The sequence below is a fragment of the Pteronotus mesoamericanus genome, unplaced genomic scaffold, assembly GCF_021234165.1.
Source record: "Pteronotus mesoamericanus isolate MK-2021 breed Mesoamerican mustached bat unplaced genomic scaffold, CSHL_Meso_final contig_78, whole genome shotgun sequence".
NCBI lineage: Eukaryota > Metazoa > Chordata > Mammalia > Chiroptera > Mormoopidae > Pteronotus > Pteronotus mesoamericanus.
In genome coordinates, this window is record NW_026555258.1 from 6,159,856 (window position 1) to 6,175,887 (window position 16,032).

At 57.3% G+C, this 16,032-nt stretch overlaps 1 protein-coding gene across 1 annotated transcript in view; it reads left to right on the plus strand.

The window, feature by feature from the left end:
* EEIG1 (estrogen-induced osteoclastogenesis regulator 1) overlaps positions 1 to 15,885 on the plus strand; it is a 34,537-nt gene extending 18,652 nt beyond the window's left edge. The window contains exons 2-11 of the mRNA XM_054584326.1: positions 3,624 to 3,744; positions 3,984 to 4,013; positions 6,119 to 6,235; positions 8,002 to 8,048; positions 8,148 to 8,305; positions 10,714 to 10,818; positions 10,901 to 11,096; positions 11,523 to 11,644; positions 11,746 to 11,815; positions 13,121 to 15,885. Coding sequence (XP_054440301.1) covers positions 3,624 to 3,744; positions 3,984 to 4,013; positions 6,119 to 6,235; positions 8,002 to 8,048; positions 8,148 to 8,305; positions 10,714 to 10,818; positions 10,901 to 11,096; positions 11,523 to 11,644; positions 11,746 to 11,815; positions 13,121 to 13,166 — 1,012 coding nt within the window. The 3' untranslated portion in view covers positions 13,167 to 15,885. The remainder of the gene's footprint in view (positions 1 to 3,623; positions 3,745 to 3,983; positions 4,014 to 6,118; positions 6,236 to 8,001; positions 8,049 to 8,147; positions 8,306 to 10,713; positions 10,819 to 10,900; positions 11,097 to 11,522; positions 11,645 to 11,745; positions 11,816 to 13,120) is intronic.
* The last annotated feature ends 147 nt before the right edge of the window (positions 15,886 to 16,032 follow it).

Sequence of the window (16,032 nt, forward strand, 5' to 3'; positions counted from 1 at the left end):
AGTTGTACTATTTATATATTCTAGCTACAATGATCGCATATGTGATTTGCAAATATTTTCCTCTGTACTGTGGGTTATCTTTTCACTTTCTTTTCTTTTTTAATCTTACTTATTTTTAGAAAGGGGGAAGGAAGGGAGAAAAAGAGGGAGAGAAACATCAATGTGTGAGAGAAACATCAACTGGTTGCCCCTCGCACATCCCCAACCAGGGACCTGGCAGGTGCCCCGACTGGGAATCGGACTGAATCCCTTCAGTTTGCAGGAAGGTGCCTGACCCGCAGAGCCACACCAGTTAGGGCGTCTTTTCATTTTCTTGATGTTCTTTGAATCACAAATATTTTTAATTTTGATGAAATTTAACACATCTATAATTTTTCTTTTGTCACTTGTACCTTTCATGTCATAGCTAAGAAACTGCTACCTAATCCTGTATCGCAAAGAGTCCGCCCTGTGTCTTCTAAGAATGTTATAGTTTTAGCTTTTAAACTTAGGTCTTTGATTCATTTTGAGTTAACTTTTTTATATGCTGTGATAAATGGGTCCTAGTTTGTTCTTTTGCATGTGAATATCCAGTTGTCCCAGCAACTTTGGGTACAACATTCTTTCCCCCACTGACACTCATGTTTGGAAATCAATTGACCATAAATGCGAAGGTTTATTTTTGGACTTTCAGTTCTATTCCATTGATCTATGCATGTGTCTATCCTTATGCCACAGCCACACTGTCTTGATTATCGTTCAGTAAAAGTTTTGCAATGAAGACATGAATTCTTTATTTGTGTTCTACTTTTGCTAGATTGTTTTAACTATTCTGGTCCTTTGATTTTCCAAGGTTTGTGTTCATTTTGTCAAAATTCTACAAAGAAACCAGCTGAGATTTTGGTAGTGACTGTGCTGAATTTTTACATCAATTTGGGAGTATTGTCACCTAAACAATATTAAATCTTTTGATCCATGATCGCAGGATATCGTTCCATTTATTTAGATCTTCTTGAATTTTTTCAACAATGTTTTGTAGTTTTCCAGAGTATATGTTTTATACTATTGTTAAATTTATACCTACATATTTGATTCTTTTTGAATAAAATACTCTTCATTTCATTGTGGATACTTGCTGGTGTATAGAAATAATTGATTTTTGTATATTGGGCCTGTATCCTGAAACTTTGCTGAACTCATATGTTCTCATAGCATTTTAGTGAATTTCTTAGCATTTTCTACATACATATCAAGTCATCTGCCGGTAGAGGTAGTTTTAGTTCTTCCTTTCTACGACCATGTATTTTTCTCATCTGTCGGACCCTCATCTTTCTGCTCCCAGAGGTCACTGCTGTGGGGCCAGTGCATAGAGCAGGATCAGGCACACAGCTGGAGCTCAGTTATTTGAATGAATGAATCAATGAATGAATGAACGAACGAGTGAGTGAGAGTGAGTGAGTGCGTGAGTGAGTGAGTGGAGCTGTGTGGCTGATGGCCCAACCCAGGGCTCTTGTGCCCCTGTGGCACCTGCTTCCTGAGGGTCGCTGCCTGTGTCTGTCGGGGGTGGGGACTCTCCCTCCCTCCCTCCCTAGCCCTGACCTTTTCTGTTTGTCCCGGCCTTGGGGCTGTGGGAGGTTGCTGGAGCTCGCCCTCCTTACAGGGCCAGAGCACCCTGGTGACTAAGTCTCTCTAGCTCCTCGGTGTCTCCATCGGACGAGACACATCTCTTGGACTGCCCCACCCCCCCCCCCGCCCGCCGGGGCCAGGCCCTTGCGAGGCTTCCCTCGCTGACTGCTCCCAGGCGCCCATGAGTGAGTGGCTGGTGCACCTGCGCTTTACTAATGAGGATGCAGTGGTCAACCCCAGCTGCAGGTGCACAGAGAGTGAGGGGGGTGAGCCCAGGTCTGCCGTTTTCCCTTATCACAGACCTGGCAGGACATGGGACAAGCCTTGGTCAAGTCCTCAAAGCTCATGGAGTGGGAGGGAGCTCCTCAAAGGCTCTGCTCAGAGGCTTGTGGCAGCCAAGGAAACCTGGAGCATGTTCGCTCCCCACCCATGCAGTTCCCTCGCTCGGCCCGGAACCGTCTCGCCCACTGACTACTCCCATTCTTCATTCCCACCGAGCTTGACTGTCATCTTCCTGCGGCCAGTCCCCTTCCCTACCTTGCCCCGCCACACACACACCCTCTCCTGGTGACACTGAGTCATCATCACTGTGGTGACTGTCAGATGTCAGTCTGTAAGTCCCCTGCAATGCCCAGCGCCTGGCCCATGCCAGAGACATGGTGGGTGCCTCGGGTACATCGCAGGGTGCCGCTGGCCCCGCAGCCCCGGGGGGCTCCACCTGCCAGGCTTTCCGGGATCTGTGGCCTGTGAACCAAGGTGATGGCTCATGGCTCTGACTCTGCAGTCGTACAGCCCTGGGTTTATATCCTGCTTTGTCAGTCGCTGGGGATGTGATCCTGGGCCGCCTCTTTTAGCCTCTGTGCCCTCAGCTGCAGAAGCAGGTGGCTCAGAGCCCACCTTCCGAGGCTGTAGTGGGAAGCAAACAAGTCAGCTTCAGGGGACGCTCATCCTGTGCTGACCCTGCCCACCCAGGCCCCGGCCTGGCAGTTAACGCGTACCCCCTGTGGGGCGTGGAGCGGCCACTTCCTCAGCTGTCTGCTTGGCCATTCCTGTTCCGTGGGATGAGGCTGGAGATAACGCCTCTCATGCCGGCCCCTCCCTTCCTGAGCACCGGTTCTGCCAGACGGGCTGTGGGGGACGGGGAGCCGCACAGGGGCGCAGAGCTCATCTCTTGACACGTGCCACTGCCAGCCCCAGCTCCTGTCAGGGCCCCCGCAGCAGCTGGGAGAGGCTCAGATGAGCTGCTCCCACCAACTCCCACTCACTCCCAGGGCACAAAAGTGCTTTCCTCTTAGGGGGTGCTGGCCTTGCTCCCTAGGCTCAGGAGGAACTCCGAGCTGGGCTGGAAGGGCAGCCCCCGCCCCCGTTCGTGCCAGGACAGCTGAGGGCCTTGAGTAGTGTCTCAGCCCTGGAGCAGTGAGGCCCCTGAAGCCGGCTGCTTGGGTTCAAGACTCCGGTCTGCTCTGCCATTGGTGGCCAGGGGCTTAGCCCCTCAGTTTGGTTTCTTTCGATGTGGGATTGGATTAATGGTAGCGACTGTCCCACTGGAAGGGCTGGCGTGACAACGGGATGCTGGCACTCGGAGCAGGCCCCAGGGGGGCTCTGAGTGGGGCCAGGCCCCCGGGAAGCGCCGCGTTTAGCGGTTACCTGGCCGGGGCCGGGGGCGGGGGGCGGGGGCAATGGCTGCAGAAGGAGCCACCCAAGGCCACAGAACGGGGCGGGTGAGGAAGACAGCGCTGGGAGCAAAGGCTGGGGGTGGCCGGCCCCAGCCTGACCTCACCTGCCTAGTGTTTTTTCACTTTTTATTATGTATTTTTGTTTTTATAACACTTACACAAGCACATTCTTGTTCTGACGGTACAGTCATTTTGTGATACAAAGTGAAAAGTGAGGCTCCCCTTCCTCCCCGCACCACCCCCCACCCCACCATTGCCTCCTTTGGGCTGAGCCCTGTCCCTTGTCGGTGCTCTTGGCACGGACCCGCACGCCTGTGCTCACCTGTCCCGTCTGGCCTGCAGGGAGGAGGTTCAGGAGAACTGTGTGCGGTGGCGGAAACGGTTCGCCTTTGTGTGTAAGATGAGCGCCAACCCGGCTACCGGCCTGCTGGACCCCTGCGTCTTCCGGGTGTCAGTTCGCAAGGTGAGGCTGGGCCAAGGCTGGGGGGCGCGGGGGGCTCTGCTCCGGCCTGGCGGCTTTCGGCCCTTCCCCGGGCTTGTCCCCCTCAGGGAAAATGGGGTGAGTCGCTCTGCCCCTCTTCTTGTCCTCTTCCCCTGGCAGTCACACTGAGTTGGGGGGAGTGCGGCTGGGGATTAGGGAGACATATAAGGTCCCTTGGATTCCCTTGTCACCCTGCTGCCTGTGTCTGTCTCCCTGTGCAGGAGCTGAAAGGTGGGAAGACTTATTCCAAGGTGAGTGGAACTGCGTGAAGACGTGGTGGGATGGGCTGGGGCGGAACGGGGCAGGCAGGAGAGAAGCTCCCAGAACCTCCAGCCCCCTCTCTGCCCCACACAGGAGACACTCGACCCTCCAGGAATTATATTATTTTCGGGGGAAGATCTTTGTTGATCGTCTTTGCACTTCACATAAGACAGCATGTGTTTGTGTGTCACGAATGGTACAGCATAGAGAGGAGAGGTCAGCTTCCGCCCCCTTCCTCCCTGGGCCTCCTCCCCAAACCCCAGCCTTGCGATTCGTCAGGATCTTTCCAGACCTTTTAAGAAAAAATATTATAAAACATATCATACACGCAGAGCAGTGAATAAAGTGTTTGCACATGGTTTAGAGACATGGAAAGTGAGCGCTTTATATGGGTCCTCGTGCCCATGGCAGACAGTGTGATCTTGAAATGCACAAAAGCAGCCTGGCGCTTTACTCGCCAGTGTGTCACGGGCACGTTTTCCTGTCATCACAAATGTCCTTTTGCTTTAACAGCGGCAGTGTCCCATTGTGTGTCAGGGGGACGGGTGACTCAGCCAGTCCCTGCTGATGCACGTCTGTGTTGTTGCCAGGGTCTCCCTGCACCCACAGACAGTTCAGCTCTCCACCTGAAAACCTTTTCCACTGGGAAGAGTCAGGGAAGACGGGTTACCTCTGGCTTTGAATAAGCCTGCTCTGCCCTTAAACCTCTTCCTCTGCGCAGACTCGCAACACACCCAGTGGGGCCTCCCCCGGGAAGGTGGTGCAGCAGCGGGGGGTGGGGAGGCAGGGCTTAGTCAGTTTGGAGGGGAAATGCCTCACCTTACCTCACCGTGCGTGCAGGGCGGGCATGCATGCAGGGCGTGCCCCTTCCCACCGACCAGAGCTCAGGAAACCCAGTGTTCTGGGCTGCACGCTCTGCCCTGGCTGGTCGCTCCTGTCCCTCCCCCGGAGCAGAGGGCAGGGTGGCCAAAACCGGCCTGTGGGGGGTGCCATCAGAATGGAAATTTCCCTTCCCATTGATTCACGTGGGTGAGGACAGCTGGCCAGCTAGGAAAGAAACTACCAGCAAACAGCTGGAGTGTCCTCCCTCCGTCCGGCCTCCCGCAGGTGTTTGTTGTGCACCTGGCACGCGTCAGACCTGCCAGGCCCGCCTTCCATTCTCCAGTTGGACGTCCACACTGGCCCAGCAGCGCTGACACAAAGGAAGAAACAGGCCCAAAGAGGCGGCAACACTTGACGCTGACCAGGCCTAGTGTCAGGCCTGGTTCTGCTAGTTTGGCCATCTGGGACCCCGCGCATGTTACTTCCTCTCTCTGAACCTTAGTGTCTTTGTCTATAAAACAGGGGTCACTGAGTTGATGGCAGGGCTGGGACCAGAACCTGAATCCCCGATTCTGGCATCCATGCCCCAGGGTGTCCAGTAGAGACCGGCACCTAGCAGGTGCTCAACAAACGTCCCTGCTTGCTCTGGTTGTCACCCAGCACCCCCTCACCTGAGCCTCTGTTGTCTCTCCGAGTCCGCAGCAATTAGCTTCCATCTCAGATGCCTCCTTAGCTCGTAGGCCCTGTTCTCCCACTTCCTGCACTTCCTTCCCCATCCCTCCTCTCTCTGTATTTGAGGAGCGTCTCCACCGAATGCCCAACAGCCCCTCACTCCAGCCTCCACGAGGGGTTCCTGTGCACCCCACTCACCCATCCCAACACCAAGTTCCCACGGGCTTTTCCTCCCCCCTGCCCGCTGTCCTGGCGGCTCCCACAGCACAGCCTTGTTTCCCAGGGAACAATATGTCTGTGTCACAGACAACAATGTCCTTTCATCTCAGGCACTGCCCCGGTGCACTCTGGGACACAATACAAAGGGCGCTTTGTGCGGCTCAGGGATGTGAGCTCCTGGCTCTGCCACATTGGAGCCTCCAACCCAAGCCACCAGCCTGGGCCTCTGTCCTTGGGTGCCGGTTATGCAAGAGGCTGTCTGGGCTGTCGTGTGGCCCAGGGGCTTTGCCTGCCCCTCCCCCTCCGCCAGGTTAACTCTTGAGCTGCCAGCACTGCCCCCACACTCCCTGCAGCCTCCCACAGTCTCCTCTCTCCCTCCCAGCTGGGCTTTGCCGACTTGAACCTGGCTGAGTTTGCGGGCTCGGGCTCCACCGTGCGCTGCTGCCTGCTGGAGGGCTATGACACGAAGAACACCCGCCAGGACAACTCCATCCTCAAGGTACAGGCCCTGCTGCCTCTTCTGCTCCATCCCACCACGGGGCAGGCCGAGCCTGCTCCTCCTCAGAGTGCCTGCAGGGTTGTTAAAAAGACAGGTTTTTTTCCCTGGACAGGCAGTGAGGGATACTGGGAGGATGTAGGCCCTGGGTCGGGGAACCACCATCAAAGGCCTGGCTCTGCCTCTGGCCTCAGTTTCCCCACCCATAATCAGGGTTGGACCCCAGCAGCCTCTTGAAGGGCTGGGGAGGTCAGCATCGCCCAGCACCACCACCTCGTCTTGTGATGCCTGCCAGCAGCCCCGTGGGGTGTGGTGTCTGTTACTAGTCCCGGTTTTGCACGGGAGGGAGCTGAGGCACAGAGGTTAGCTCTAGGGCCCGGGGCCACGGCAGAGACTGCAGTCCAGATCCTCACTGTTGCCCCACGTGACCCAGGCAGCCTGAGGTTCCGGTGAAGGTGACCAGGAGGACCTGCCGCCGCCCTCCACCTGGGCAGACCGAGGGCGGCTGCTCCAGGGGCCCAGCCACATTTCCGGTGTCTGGGGCGGCTCCTTCTCCCCCAGGCAGCTGCCTCCTTGGCCTCTTGGGACAGAGATATCTGGGCATCTGCTACCTGTGTAGCTCTCTTCCTTGTCTCCACCCCCTTCCACTTGGCTGAGAACACGGTCTTGTCCTAACGACACCTCTACCAACTGACCCAGTGGGAGCCTGTTGTGTTGGGGCAGAGCCGGGCCGGGGGTAGTGGGCAGAGGCTCTGGGGTCTCCCAGACCCTGTGCAGAGGGAATCCGAGGCACCTGAAAAGGTGTAGGCTGATTGTGGTGGGAGCTGGGACCCTTCAGCCTTGCCCCCGTGGCCCCAGACTCCTCAGGCCAGATCAAGGGCACCTGAGGGGCAGGTGGCCTCAGCTTCAAGGCCCCATCTTGTCTACAGGGTCTTGGGTAGTCCCTCCCTCTGAGTCTGGGTCCCATCACCCCTTTTGCAGGCTGCTCTCGTGGCCAACAAAAATAACCCATAAAAAAAGCCTCAGCCCTCCTCAGAGCTGGGGCCTCCTTTTTGTTGGTGGTGGCGGGGATCTGAGCACCTCACTTTCCCCGTCGTTCCACCTCATCCCAGATTTGGGGACCCAAACATTGCCTTGTTTGGGCCATTGCCAAAATCTTTGCCCAAGTGGATGTTAAATTGTTAAGTTTCTAATGGGTTTTTGCTTTACTTGATTCAAGAAACTTTCACTAAGCCCCCGCCCTCTGCATTGGACTCTGGGAGCGCTCCCCGCCCCTCCCCCCCCCCCGCAGCGTTTGGCTCGGCAACGCCCTCCTCACCAGGCGGGCCCCTCTAGCCCCCTTCCCTCTGCCTTGTGGAGCTGAAGGCCCCACACCCACTCGGAGCCCTGGCCTTGCCGACAGACAGTGACTGGGCGGCCCCCCCCTCCCCGCAAGGGCTCACAATCTTGCTATAGTTTTAAAACAGCAATAGCTCGTTTTCACTGCTCAATCGCACAGAGCCAGGTGCCAAGCCAAGTGAAGCCTCATCTCCCTGCACCCTCTCCACTGTCCCGAGAGGCAGTGTCAGGGTCTGTCCTGCCGGCATGAGGAAGCTAGGGCTCAGCGAGGTGTGGCGGCTTCTCCAGGGCCAGCAGGGCACAGAGGGATCAGACTCCGAGCCCTGTCTGAGGCCCGAGCACGGAGGCCGCGGGAGGCCACGGGAGGCCGCGGGAGGCCGGGCGCCTGGGCGGAGTGGACGTGGTGTGGCTGACTTCGCCTTGTCCCACAGGTCACCATCGGGATGTTCCTGCTCTCGGGAGACCCCTGCTTCAAGACGTGAGTGTGGGCGCAGGCTGTTGGAGGGGTGGGAGCGCCTTTGTTTTCAGCTGACCCCAGGGCTGGGGTACCACGGTCACGCCCCTCTGTCCTCCCAAGGCCGCCGTCCACTGCGAAGTCCATCTCCATCCCGGGCCAGGACTCCTCCCTGCAGCTGACCTGTAAGGGCGGCGGGACCAGCAGCAGTGGCAGCAGCAGCACCAACTCCCTGACGGGGTCGCGTCCCCCCAAGGCCCGGCCCACCATTCTCGGCTCAGGTACAGGTTCCCCCTGCCTGCCCTGCCCTTTTTACCTCCTCGGAGTCCTAGGGGAGACGCTTGCTGAGAAGAGAGAGGTGGTGGGGAGCTGCTCGCACTGTCTGTGCTTCCATGAGGCAGACACTATCCAAGCCCCTCTCGAGTGCCGGGCGCTGTGCAGTGCCCTGGACTGAGACCCACGTGGTGTCCCTGACCTCACGGCCATCCCTATCTAGCAGGAGAGAGGCAGGTGTCAGTGAGACAGTAAACAAGTCAAATGCATGTCCACCTGCAGTGACAAGAGCTGTGAGAGAGACAGCGGTGTCTGTCGGGGCCAAGGAAATCTTCCTGAGGTGGTGGCATCTGAGTTGAACCTGGGGTGCGGGGCACAACGTTCCTGGCCAAGGGATGCGTGCTGTGTGCTCCTGCTCTCCCATTTGCAACGTGACCTTGACTGGCCATTTCACTTTTTTGGGCCTCAGTGTCCTGTCAGATGGGATCAGCAGCAGTAACGACGCCCTGGGTTGCTTTGGGGAGAAACTGGGCAAGCGTGTGGGCCTTGCCTGCGCAGTGTATGCACCCTGTGTGTATTTCTATTAAGTTATCATTATTACAAATGTTATTAAAAATTCAGGCAAGCGCTGACTGGTGTGGCTCAGTGGGTTGGGCGTTGTCCCACAAAGCAAAAGGTCGCCAGTTCGGTTCCCAGTCAGGGCACAGGCCTGGGTTGCAGGCCAGGTCCCCAGTTGGGGGGCGCACAAGAGGCAACCACACATTGATGTTTCTCTCCCTCTCTGGCCCTCCCTTCCCCTCTCTCTAAAAATAAATAAAATCTTTTTAAAAAATTCAGACTAGCCTGCATCCCCAGAGGAGGTGGCATGGCAGTTAGGAGGGCGGGGGTGCCGCCCCCCAGCCCCATATCCGGTGCTGTGCAGGGGGAAGGAGGGCCTCAGGCCCTGCCCCCCAGCTGATCAGTGAGCAAGGTGGCACGTGGTGGCCCTAATTTGTGTCACAAGAGCAATTAAGGCACAGTGCTGGTGGCTCAGCAGATGTTTGCTGTGTGATTCCGCCCCCAAGGGCTGGGAGCTTCGCTCCACCGCTGTTTTCCTGGAGGCCCAGCCTGGCCAGGCGCAGAGCAGGGAGCTGGGGCTCCCGCCTGCCTCGGCCTGGGGCTGCACTTGGGCATGGGCCTCGCAGTGCCACAGCTTTCTGCAGCCTCAGGGCGGTGGTCTCCAGAAGAGAGAGCTGGGGACCAGGCCACTCCAGCACAGACGAAGCCCTTTTTTCTTTTCTTTTTTTTTAAAGATTTTGTTTATTTTTAGAGAGAGGGGAAGGGAGGGAGAGAAACATCAACATGTGGTTGCCTCTCCCACGTCCCCCACTTGGGACCTGGCCTGAAACCCAGGCGTGTGCTCTGACTGGGAATGAAATCTGCGACCCTTTGGTTTGCAGGCTGGCGCTCAATCCGCTGAGCCACACCAGCCAGGGCCTTTCATGTTTTTTTAAAGATTTTTTTCAGACAATGCCTTTGTGCAAAGTAGCAGAGGAGCCTCTCCCAGGCAGCGCAGGGGGTGAGCCCCAAGTGCCTCTGCAGCTGGTTTTCTGCACCTGCTGCCCGCCTCTGCCGAGAACCTGTTGGGCCCTCAAAAAGCCACCTGACTTTGGGTGGGGACACAGGCCTGGGGTCCAGCTGGTGGCCTGGCTGTGCTCATCTCTGAAAAGGGGATGGGCGAGCCCTTGCTTCCTGTGGTACTGCAGAGCCTGGGGCGGATCCGCCTGGCTGCCCTGCCCCTCCCGTTGGGGAGTTGCTGGGGTGTTAGCATAGACGCTGAGCCTATGGGTCACCAGGGGCAGGGCTGTCAGCCAGTCCCCTCCCCCTTAATTTGCTTTATTCCAGCTGCATCCACTCCAGCCCATTCAAGCCTCAGGGCCTTGGCCTTACATGGTGCCCTCCGAAGGTCCTTTCTCTGACGCCCTATCTGGCTCGCTCCCTCCCACGCCTCCTGATGGTCTCGCGTTAAGGCCACTGCCTCAAGGCCACTGCCTCAGAGAAGCCTTCCCTGCTCTCAGGCTGGGTCGGACCCTACGTCACTGCTCCCCGCTCTGCACCACTCACTGCAGTTACAGTTCATTGCGGGTCATGTTTTGTTCAACATTCACCCTCCCCGGTGGTCTGTGACACCTGTCTCCTGTTCACAGCACGCAGCAGAGCACCCTGCAAGGAGGAGGTCCCTGGCAGACATTTGTAGAATGAATGAACCTGGGTTCAGATGGTAAACTGGCTTAGACTGCTGCTCCTGTGAACCTCAGTTTTTCAGTCGGTTGAATGGAAATACATAGTGTCCCTAGTGTCGTCCCCTCCCCCCTGCCGCCCGACTCAGTGAGAGCACGGGCACCCCTGGCAACCATGCCCTCTCCCCGCCTTCCAGGGGTGCCGGAGGAGACAGACCAGAACCTGTCCAGCCCCGAGGAGGTGTTCCACTCGGGCCACTCCCGCAACTCCAGCTACGCCAGCCAGCAGTCCAAGATCTCCGGTGAGTGCCCGCTTGGCCCCATGCCCTTGGCCTCCCGCATTGCCCGACTGCCCCCTACTGAAGCGCCCCGTCCGCCCACCAGGCTACAGCACGGAGCACTCACGCTCCTCCAGCCTCTCAGACTTGACGCACCGTCGCAACACATCCACCAGCAGCAGTGCGTCTGGTGGCCTCAGCATGACCGTGGAGGGCCCCGAGTCTGGCGAGCGTGAGCACCGGCCTCCCGAGAAGCCCCCCCGGCCGCCCCGGCCCCCGCTTCTGTCTGACCGCTCGTTTCGGTGAGTCACTGCTCAGCACTTTAGAGGGCAGACCCCTCCCGTTGGCTTCTTAAACCTTTGCTGCTTTACCTGTAACATGAGATGGTAGGGTCCCTGCCTTGGGGTTGGATGGTGATGATTCAACCGTTGGGGTCCATGAGGGGCATAGCCCTGACCTAACTGGCAGGCACATGCTCAGTTAGCAGTTGCTGTGTATGATGTAGGGAACCTTGGGTCCCCTGCCTAGTATCGTGTGGCCTTTCAGAGCCTCACCTTTGAGAGCAGGTAATAACGGCACCTGGAGAGCAGGGCTGCGTGGGGGTTAAGTGAGGACAACCTGAACAAGCTCTCCCTGCACCTGGAGTGTCCTGAGCGAGTAGGTGCTCGCTGTGGTCGTCATTGTGCCCGTCACTACCCTGACTTGTGACTCTGCCTGCTCTGCTCCAGGAGGAAGAAGGACTCGGTGGAGAGCCACCCGACCTGGGTGGATGACACGCGGATCGATGCAGATGACATCGTGGAGAAGATCATGCAGAGCCAGGACTTCACAGATGGCAGCAACACTGAGGGTGAGCTGCCCATGCTGGGCAGGCAGCCGGTGGGGACAGTGCCGCTGGCCCCAGGGACTCCCACCCTGCTCAGCCTCTGTCCTCCCTTTGTGTCCCCACAGACAGCAACCTCCGGCTGTTCGTGAGCCGCGATGGCTCCACCACACTGAGTGGCATCCAGCTGGCTAACAGGTAGGGGTGAAGGGTCAGGGGTGGGTGTTTAGGGTGGCCATGGGAGGCATGGTGCTGAGAGCAAGGTCTCGGAAGCCTAATGACCTGCCTTGGAATGCCAGCTCTTGTCACCGCAGGGTGGCCTGGGGCCAGTCATTGCTCTCTGAGCCTCAGTTTCCCTAGAAACCTGGGACTGCTCCCGGGTTGGTTTTGAGGGTTCCAGCTGTAATCTTGGAAAGGGCCTAGCACAAGGCTTGGCACAGAACAGGGGCTTACTGATTTCATTTTGGACCCTCCCTTCCCTTCCTCCTGGATCTGGGAACCCCTTAAAAATGATAATGATCACCCGTTTATTGAGCACTGGTTACACACCAGGCACTGACTGAGGTGCCAGGTACACAACAGTAAGCAACAGAGTTTCCTGCCCTTGTGATGTGACTTTCACAGACAAGGGGGTGGTAGGATCACACTGGGACTTGAGCTCGGGTTTATAGAACGCCAGTGCCCTCTCGGTCATTTGCTTAGTGTTTCACCGTGTGCCTCACCATGTGGCTCACTGAGTGAATGAATAAGTGGAGGAGCTTCCCATAGGCAGGGTTGTGCTGAAGGCTTTTCCCCACGTGCCTGTGGGAAGGGCGGGGAAGTGCCCATTTATCATCGAGGGCCAGAGATGGAGGAGACTCAGTGGCTGCCCAGGGGCCACAGGCCTGGCCTCTGGCGCTGCTCTGCTGACCCCTGCTGGCAAGGCACGGAATTGCATCCGCCATCTCCCCATGGCCTCCTGGGCTGCCCCAGTGAGGTAGACAGAAAACAGGGACCTCTCTGAGGGTTCATGAATATGCCTCCCTTTGAAACTGGGATTCAGGGAGGGAAGAACCAACCTGGCAGCAAGGTCATAAGAGAGCAGCTTGCAGAGCCCAGAATGCCTGTGACCTCACAGGTGGGCCTGGCCTCCATGGGAGGAGCTCCCGACCTTCAATGCCCTCTTGGCAAGCCTCGAATCCCTCCAAGCGTCGCTTTCTTCCCGTCAGGTGGGATTGGGTGCAGCCCCTCCCTGCCAGGGCTGCTGTCAGCATGGGCTCAGCACACCCCAGTGCGTAAGGGCTCGCTACCCAGGAAGGGCTCGGGCACAGCCTGTGTGTGCCAGCTCTGTGATCCCATAGACTCTGACTCTTATTATCTGTGTCACTCTGGGCAAGTGACACAACCTCTCTGAGCCCCCTTTGCAAAATGGGGCCAATTAACGGTGCCTGCTTGTGAAGTACTTCCCAGGGCCTGGCCCAGAGGAGCGCCAAGAAGAACGAGCTGACCTGTCTCTCCCCACAGGGTCTCCTCTGGGGTCTATGAGCCAGTCGTCATTGAAAGCCATTGAGGAGCAGGTGTCCAGGCTGGAGAAGGACCCCTGCCTTTGCGGGTGTCCTGACCCGTGTCATTCCACGAGGGACCTTCCCCTTCGGATCACCATTCACGCTGCATCTTGTCTGTGCCTCCTCCGTGCACTCCAGCCACATCCTGCCCCAAAGCATCATTCCACTGTCCTCCCATCCACGCGGGGGCCCTCCTGGCCTGCTGGGCCTGGGCGCCACTGTGAATATTCTCCTCTGAACCACTAGAGGGCAGGACATGGGCCCACAAAGTAGGTGGGCGAGACAAAGATGGCCAGAACGCCCTGCCTGGTGACTGACCTGGCTCCGCGATGAGGACGTGCAGCGGATCCTACACGTGCGCGTGGAGATGCTCATGGCCAAGCGGCCTCACGCCCTGTCCCCCTCTCGCTCTAGGAGCGCCAGCTCAAACCGTGCCCTGGCAGGGCTCTGGTCCATTGCCCCCTTTCCCTTGGGGCCAGTTCACCCCCAGGATCCTGCCACCGTGGCCCTCTGACCGCTTAGTGCTTCAGCGCTCCCTTCCCTATGCCCTGGGGGACCTGCTGGCGGCCTCCTCCTGGGAGCCAAGACCTCAGACCCCACCCACACTCCAGATTGAGACTTCCCTCCCCCAAAGAATGTTCGCCTGCTGCCCCGGCAGCCTGCACTTTGCACACGCTTGTGTCCAGCACAGCCCCACTGGCCCTCGCCCACCCTCCCCCTGATCCCTTCCCCAGGATTCCTGGGCGCTGCCTGCTGTGCAGTCCGCGGCCCAGCTCGAGCAGCCCGGCTGGTACGGGGCACCGCCTCTCCCTGCAGTTAGCTGCAGCTCAGGCCCAGGACCCACGCCGAGACAGGTGTGAGCTTCGGTGGTGGTTCCCCTCTGCCCAGGGCTGGGACCTGAGCAGCTGGTTTCCTGTAGGAAGCCCGAAAGATGCCTCCCAAGCCCGTGGAGGTCAGGGGCCTGGCTGGGCTGGGCAAGCGCCACCCCCTTTCTCTCCCCTCAGGGTCAGCTGGCCCAGGCTGGGGCCACTGCTGGAGGGGCGGGTGGGCTGTGACTGGACCAGCCGGAGCTGGCTTCCTGGCCAGAAAAGCCTCAGCCCTCCTCTGAAAGCGCCCCCCTCTCCAGGCAAAGGCTGGGCAGGGTCCTTTAAGGGGGGGTTCCAGCAGGGAGCAGTCTGGCCCTGCCCCCTGCCGCTCACCGAAGCCTCTGCTCTGAGCCCTTCCCCCCACCCCCATCCTCATTACTTGCTTGAAGGTAGGTGCTGGCTGCCAGCCAGTCTCTGGACAGTCCCCCCTGCCGCTCTTAATGTCACTCGTTTTTGTATAAACCCAGCAGGCTGGTGTTTGTTTAACCCTATACATTTTTCTTTTTTTCTTTGTTTTCTCCCCCTTTTTTTTTCTTCATTTTTTTTCTTTTTTATAGGGTTCACAGTTTGACAGTTTTTCCTCCCCCAGGTGAGGGGAGGTGGTTTTGTTCTCTGCCCTACCCGCTGACTGGGTCCCCAGCAGGGCTGGGGGTCTGGATGGGGGGCCAGGATACTGGTTCTCTCTGGCAGGGCTGGCGGTGAGGGCGCCCTCCCCAGGCTGGGAGGGCTCCTGGCCCTTCTGCCCCAGCTGGCAGGAGTTGGAGTCTTGGTCTCAGAACCTCCCAGCATTGGGACCAGAGCATTTCTAGGATTTCGTCGTCATTTTTAATCACCTAACTCTTTTTAGAGAAAGAATGTTAGAAGGTGCCTGCCGAGGCAGCGTGGAGCATTTGCTCTGGCTGGAGAAGGCTCTGGTCAGCTCTGTGGGTCCCTTCCTGTTCTGTAGACACCTGGCACTTTAAAAGGGGACTGGCTACACTGTCTCTAGATGAAGTGACTCCCAGAATTGGGGGGGGGGGGGCGGGTAGCACACTTCCCTCCTGTGGCTGCACAACCTCAGCCCAGTGGGAAGGTGAAGGTGAGTTCAAGGTGTATTTGGTGTCTGGTTCAAAATTCTGGGGCATTACACATGAAACAGCTGGCTTTGGTGCTGTTGGGGAGACTCCCCAAAACTAGGAACCTTAGCCCCACTTTAGATGAGGTCTGAACTTGACAGTCACCCCAGGGGACAGCCTGCCACATCCTCCCATGCCAGACCCTGGGCCAGGGTCATTGGACTAACTGAGAATTTGGCCATAACCAAATTAATGCTGGCTGGAGCTGGAGGCCCGGAGCCCTGGCCGCGGCCCCACGTGGGAGCCTCCGGTCCACTCAAGCTCAGTGAATTCCCACTAGGCGCCCACAGCTCCTGGACTTAAAAATTCTATATATAGAGAGAGATAGAGAGGACTATATTAGAGATATTTTTGGAAAGGAATTGGTCTATGCAATGCCAGTTTGGAATTTCGGAAGACAGTTTAACGTTTTTACTAGGAGATTTAAAGAAAATAAATAAAGGTCTACAATATTTTTAGGTTATTTTTTTTTCTGGTCACCCCACACGCTGACCACATGGCATGATCTGCCAGGATGGAGAATGTCCACGTTCTCCTCTCTAGGGAGGTGAACAGGGAAAAGCGGGGAGGGGAGGCCTTTTTTATTTTTTTTAATTCCCCCTTTTCTAACAGAATGCTGCCACCACCACACCCTGATTCAGTGGGCTGTGTTTGTATCTCTGTCCCAGCTTCTACTGTAGAACATAACATTGTAAAGGGAAATCAGCCTAGTGTCAGTGTCTTGATTTGGGGGAAAAATTAAATGTTGCTGTTTTTGTTTGTTAATGGCATGTTGGTGCTTGTTTGTTTTACTGACTGGACTTCAGGGTCAGAGACAACATCAGGATGGAAGCCAAATGTGTAAGGTGATACCCTGGGGGTGGGCAAGATGTGGTTCTCCAAGCGCTGGC